Consider the following 6,859-nt stretch of genomic DNA (forward strand, 5'->3'; position numbering starts at 1 on the left):
GGTCGCATCGCCGCAGACGCGCCTGGAAACACCTGGCGATGAGTGTTGCGGCGACGACGATCGGGCCAAAATGTCTGCCGCCCCGCCGCAGTCGCGCCGGCAAAACCACGTGTCGCAGGCGAAACGCAACACCGCGCACCCTATCGAGCCAACGACCGCGGCGCCTTGTTTGTCCTCGATGTTGTGGCAAACTTTGTTCGTGGCCGATAACTCGAAGCCGAGGAAAGAAGTTTCCAGCCGGTCGACTCGCGCCACGGGCCCGAAGTGCAACCCGCGCGCCGGCAACTTTCGGCGTCCGCGCTCGCGCTCCTCTTCGGCGTCGTCGTTTTCGAAAGCGAGCCCGAGAACGGCAGCCAATGGGACGCGGCCGAGCCGCTGACGTCAGCGAGCGAGACGCGTGGGCCCGCGCACTCGTGCAGCCGTTCGAAAAGGGGTGGCTGACGCCGGGCGCCAGGAGGCTCAGTTCCATCTCGGACGCCGACCGACCCGGAGGAAGAGACGTTGCTGCGCCCCCGCCGACACAACCCAGCCCCTCGCGCTGACCGCCCCTCCGCCCCTGCCCCGGAGCCCCGATGAGGTACAGCGGGCCTGCCAAACGACGCCGGGAGGCGGCCCCGGGACGCATCCCGCCGCTGTGGGCCACGCGGCCCACGCCCGGGGGCCCGCTATGGCCTCCGCGTTACCCCCCGTTGGGCTCGCCTTACTTCGTGCCTTTCCTGGGAGGAGGACCGCCCGAGGTGCAGGGAGCGTGCGTTGGGCCCAGCGCGCAGGCAGCCAAGAAAGACAAAGCGAAGATCGTCCAGTTTGAGTGGAACGGGTGTACCTTCTACCGGTACATCCCCGACGGCACCAAGGGAGCCGCGGCTGCCGCTGCCGCTGCGGCAGCCGCCGGCCGACACATGGGCACTCCCGGCGAGCCGCCCATCCCACCACCACCGTTCGTTCGGCCCAGGTCGTTCGAGTGGCACCAGCGCTCCTCCCGCTCCCAGAGCCGCCGAAGGAAGCAACAGCAAGTTTTCCCCCCCAGGGCCCCCGCACCACCGTGGACGCCGGGCCCACTTCCGCAAGACAGACCCGGAAGCAGCAAGCAGTTCTCTGTCGCCTCGGCCGCCGCGGCAGCAGCCGCCATGAGCGCCACCGGAGGCGGCGCAGGACCGTACCGGCCGAGGGAGCCGAATCCGAGGATTCCTCGCAAGGAGAACAAGACTCCTGCGAGCCACGTACACTTGCCACCTTTCCTGGCAACAACTTCGAGCAAGGCGGCGGCCAAGTCACCGTCGCCGACCACGGCCACTCACGTGCAAGGTCCACCCAGGGCCGCTGCGTTTAGAAACAAGGACTCCGCGGCAGCCGCCCCACTGCCGTTTTCACTCAGGGCAGCCTTCGGCGCTGACGACTGCTGCGCATCGCCAGCCATGTCGAAGAGAAATGAGACACCCGGCATGCTGTCTGGGACGAACCAAGCTTCTGGCGGCGGCGGCAAGCCCAGGGTGCCAGGTGGTGGAAACATGACCGTGCGCCGGTCTCAAGACCTCGCTGTTCCGGAGTCTGACGTGCTGGGGGCTAAGCCCAAGAAGCCCCCACGCATGAACAACATGACGTTCACAAAGTCTCCGTCCGACCGATCAGGAGGAAATGTGCCATACAACAGCGGCAACAGCAAGGCGTTCGCCCGAGCGCCGCCATTCAGGAACAGCCCCCGGGTGTACAGCTCAACGGTTCTCAAGGAGTTCAGCGCCTCCAGCAAGCAGGAGAGCGCTCGTGGGGCGGCGAGTGATGGCAGGCCTATTCTCTCGGTACCGAGAGAGTCTACCCCGAAGGAACAGCGTGCTGCGCGGCAGGACCGCCGCGTGCGCTACAAGGCCGAGATAGTCGGCACCAACATCATCGTAACTCGGGAAGAACCGAGTCCAGAGAAGAAGTCTGACATGGGTCCTGCGGCCGCGGTGGCCACAGATCAGAAGGTGACACTCCCGCAGACACCTGGCGGCACCGGAGTTAAAAAAGTGGAACAAGGACCATCGGCTCCGAATGGCTGCACTGACACAACCAAAGCCGAACCAACCGGCTGGAAGGACCGCGAGGAGTCAGCCTTCCAAAGCCGAATTCTGCACGCCGCTTTGCTACATGGAACCAGCGTGGCCGATGCGGAACGATCTTCAGCAACCGCTGACGCGTTTACTCAGCTAACCACTTTTGACATCAATGAACAGTTCGACCGTTTTCTTTCTCCGGGTCCTCGGTGTGTGAAACAAGAGAGCGCTGCATCGTTGACTCATCGGAAATCGCCGTCGGGGGTAGAGTGGTGCGGCAAATTGAGAAGCATACCCGTCCAGACGGATGAAATGGAAGCCAGCACCGGCGAGCCAAGAGAGAAGCACGAGAACAAGCACGGAAATCAAATTCTGGAAACTGATCAGCAAGAGCTGGTCGAAAAGATGAAGAGTAAAGACGTCGAAGCCCAAAAGGAAGCCAAGCGTGAAGACAATATGCGGGAGCCTCTCTCTGAAGCCGAGGTCACTTCACCGGCATCATACGTGGATGAACCCCACACAAGCAGCTCGGAGATATACCTAGACAGCCTGGTATCTAACGGCACATCTACGCCTTCGCCAAGCGAAGACGCGTTTCGCAAACCAGACTGCGACAAGACTTTGAACCCCGAAGGCGCGGTGGCTCTCCTCAATGAGCTGGACGACTTCCTCAAAGATTGTAGCCCCATCAAGGGGGCACAGCAGCCCGCCGAAGAACAACCGGTTCGTAGGAGCTGCGGATCCTCGACGCCTTTGTCGGAGGGAGCCTCGAGGAACTCCTGCCCAGAGTCAGCGGGTCGAGAGACTTCGTCTTCACCTTCGTCTTTATCCAAAGGCGAAGGTTTCTCAGATATTTCGGAACCACGGTCGCCGTTGGCCAAGGACTTGCAAGTACCGGACAACGCGTCGCTCGCAAGCGATGTGATCCTTATTAACTTTGCCGAGGATACGACAACGCTCAAGGAACACCTGGACGGACTGGTGGCAGACTACAAGGCCAAACAAGAGTCTGATACTGTTAGTGGTACTGGCATCGCGTTCTCTCCAGACGGCGAGGGATGCCGCCCGCGAAGCGCCAGCGGCACCAACAACGTCCTCGAGAAGCACCCGGGATCCTCCCCGACTCGCTCGAGTGCCCCAGTGCTCCTTCCTTCTGATGTGTCGCCGCGAGAGCTGCTCAACATGGCATCAGAAGAGGCTCGCACGGCCGGTGGAGACTTTAGAAGCTCGTCGGTGGCCAAAGGACCGCGGCAGACGCAGAAGGACCGCGTCGGGGAAGCCTTGTCCGAGAGGGGTGACTCGTCATTCAAGATCACGCGCAAGTCTCCCGCTACTGGGACCATCGAAATCGGACGCCCCCGATCCCTGGCCTCTTGCGACAGCTGCGGCGCCGTCTACTGCGGATCCATTAACACCGAGAACTTTCCGCGCGTGTGCTCCTGCCAGACGCGGCACGGCGCCCGGGCAAAGGGCAGCAGGCCACTGATCCCGGTCGAGATTGAGGAAGCCCTCAAGGAAGAGTACAGGGACCCAGAGATCGTGTCCTGCTTCGTCGAAGAGAATGTCGAGTACCTGCTCGAGAGCGAGGATGAGGAGTACGAGCAGGTTGTGCGGCGCCGCTCGCTGAGCGGTCGCAACCTTCTCGGTCGGCAGGCGAGCCACCACGAGAGATCGGGCTCCGGCAGCGACGAGCGCTCAGCGGCCGCCTCTCAGCGCTACCCCGAGAACAGCACGAGCTGGAACAAGATCAAGGACGCGTCCGAGGCTTCGGTCATCTCCGGCACCGAGAGGTGCGGCAGCGAGCCGACTACGGGCGGAGCCTCGCGCCCGCTCATCTACGACTGTCCCTGGTGGACGTACGACCAGGGCGAGCACGACGGCGCCACCAAGGGCGACAGCATCAGCACGGCCCTTGGCAGCTGCGACCAAGTCTCCCCCAACACCTCCGTAGCCGCCGCCGTCGCGGAGATTGCCTCCAACGCGGCCGCCACGCTTCATCCATGGTCGACCACCCTGAGGGCTGCCGCGGCCGCGGCAGAGACCGGAATCCACGGTGCCACCGCCAACGGTCCGGGTGCTGTCGGGGAGGTGCCGGCGGCAGCAGCGGCCGCCGCTTCGAGCAACAACCCTTGGGGGCCTTTCCTGGCGACCGCCCAGGCTATCGTGGGACCCAAACGCGAAGTCGTGATGTCGTCTGGAGACCACGAGACCACCGATGAAGTCTCTTGCCGCTTGGCCCGCTCGGACGCGGATTTCACCACGCTCTACATGGAAGGGCAGCCACGCAAACCGGCGCTCAAGCAGCGCTGGCCGCCGTCCGCCGAGCTTGGCGCTGCCGTGGGACCAGCCGGCCAGCAGCTGCAGCGCGCCACGGGTGGCGACAGGGACTCGCTGTCCTTCTACGAGTTCCCGCTGAACGATCAGCACGAGGCGCTGCCACCCCAGCAGCACTCGCTCAGCATGGAGACACTCGTCGGGTCCAACAGGCTCGACGTCTCCTCCACGTCTTCGACGGGCGGCGGCGCAGAGCGACGGTTGGCCGAGGGTGAGCTGTCACGAGTATTAAACGGCTGCGGATGAATGAAGGGGGACATTGCGGTGTTTTCTGTGCCAATTCAAGCTATCGGAACAGATTGCAAATCCAGGCTAAGACTCGCATTTGAAGCATACGCCGCAAAAAGGAGGGCAGCAAGCCTACTACGTTTCACTCGATCCAGGTTGAAAATCTCAAGAAGCCTTAGTGCTTGTCACAGCCTACATAGAGCCTCGTAATCGTAGAAGCAGTACGATCGCGATTCTCTTTACGTCAGCACGTTCGAACAGAAGGGTCGTTCATCAGGCTCACGGCTTCTGCGCTTCTGTAGCGAAATAACTTTCAGAATGGTATTCATACGAGCTTTGTCCATAACTGAGGCGACAGCTGAGCTAGACACCGAAACGAGAGACCAATCAGTGACGTCCTTGTCTTGTATCCCTTTTGTCAGTTCATCTGTCAGCGAGCGAGCTCGGCCTGATACATAATAGTTCATAAGAATAATGATGATGATGATGATGAGCTGGGATTAAAGGCGGACAGGGACTTTGGCGGTCTTCTGAGCGACGTCCTTGTCTGTTAACGTCCATTACCTCGAAGCTTGCTTAGGTGCCAGGTGTTCCGCGTCTTCACCCCACCTTCATCGCCGCAGGTGAGCCCATGCCGCCTCCGCCCGCGGATGCAATTGACGGTAAACCGTCCGGCGGCGGCAGCGCCCAGAGTCCTGACGCCCAGTACTGCGAGCTGGAGCTGTACGCACCGGTGAACAAGAGCGGGCCGGCCGTGTGTACCGTCGTCGTGCCCGCGCACTCCATGGCCGAAGGTGGGGATGGTGCCAAGGGCGAGGCCGTCCTGCTGGACACCGGACCGCGGCCTGCCACCCCGCCCGAAGACTCCGGCCTCTGCGGAGACAAGAAGATCGCCGAGGCCAGCGCCAAGCCCATGGGCAAGATCCGCACGCGCTTCCGTGACTTCTTCTGGAAGCACAAGTGACTGGCTCTGCTGTCCTCAGACTCGTGCTACACTGTCCCGGAGTCCAGCATCGTGGCCACGGGCAAACATCTTCGCCAGGTTTCCCAACCTCCCATGAAGGGACACTTGACGATGAGCAGTTCTAGTTTTTTTTTTTTTTTCATTGCTCGCTCGTCGTTCTCTTTTTTTTTTCTTCCTTTCGTTCTGGACATTTTCCTGTGAGGTAGCCACTTCTTTCCCTTGTTTTTCTACTCCCAGGTGAAGTGGACAGTCCTACTTTTTTTTTCCGTCTGCGTCGCGCTTGACACGTGACCTGGGAGCCTGCCATTCTCCCCGTTTTTTTCTCGCGATTCCCAGGCCATGTAGTCTCACTTTTTGCTTGTTAATCGCTCTCCTTCGGGACGAGCATTTTTTTTTTTCGTTGCTTCTCAAGTGTTTGAAGGTTCACGCAGAAGCTTATGATGGCTGGGTTGTTGGCAGTGAAAACGCTGGGAGCAGCGAACGGCATCGCGAACTTTTCCTGTTGACAATGAGAAGGAACTTTTTTTTTTGCTATAGGTGCTCGTTTCGCTGTTAGAAAGCACCTCTTCTTTGTTTCTGTTGAACTCTCTTGTTAAGCTCTGATGAGCTGCGTCCCAAGTGTTGTGAAAAGAATGTGAACCTCTTGCGCCATGTAACTCTTTTTTGGTACAATAAAAGTTCACGAAAAGCACGGTCGATTGCTCAACGTTTGCGATGCGGAGCGGCTTGCTCCTCTGAAACAGTACAACAGTAGACGCACAAGCTGAACTTGGCACTAGTCGAGAAAGCTGTCGTCGACGCCTTGTATGGTTATCTGTACAAGTTCACATAATGGGAGATTTGGAATCTTTATATAAATAACAATATGGGCCGTTTCAAAATTAGATTGACTGCTGTATCTTAAAAATGACTGGCGCCGCTCAGCTGACCGTCGGTAAAACTTTGCATCGTACTCTATTCCTGGCGAGAGAAGCTACAGAAGTGTTTAGTGACTGAAAAGTGGTGGAGTGGTTGAGAGAGGCGGGATTCTCCGAAGATGCGAGGTGGTAGATCATAGAGCAACTAAAAGAAAATGAGGCGTGGGAGAGGATATTGCAAGTGGAAGTTATTAAGGCGAAAGCGGCTCATACCCCCGATGGTCTGGAAAACGTGGCGTGCGGTACGGAAAGTCATGTGACCTCGCCTCGCGCGTTCGTCGTCGTCGTCTTCACTGTTGACTGTCATCGGTCATCGGTTCACTGCTGACTGCCGTGCCGGTCATCGTGCCAAAAAAGGCACTATGAGCCTTTTTGTTAAGCAT

The 6,859-nt window shown here is 59.5% G+C and overlaps 1 protein-coding gene across 1 annotated transcript; it reads left to right on the forward strand.

The window, feature by feature from the left end:
- The first annotated feature begins 403 nt into the window (after nt 1–403).
- Nucleotides 404–6,250, forward strand: LOC142587670 (uncharacterized). The gene is made up of 2 exons (XM_075698832.1): nt 404–4,578; nt 5,219–6,250. Exons 1-2 carry the CDS (start codon nt 573–575, stop codon nt 5,557–5,559), a joined length of 4,347 nt encoding a protein of 1,448 aa, XP_075554947.1. The 5' UTR covers nt 404–572; the 3' UTR covers nt 5,560–6,250.
- Nucleotides 6,251–6,859: the final 609 nt, after the last annotated feature.

This window comes from Dermacentor variabilis, chromosome 7, assembly GCF_050947875.1.
Source record: "Dermacentor variabilis isolate Ectoservices chromosome 7, ASM5094787v1, whole genome shotgun sequence".
NCBI lineage: Eukaryota > Metazoa > Arthropoda > Arachnida > Ixodida > Ixodidae > Dermacentor > Dermacentor variabilis.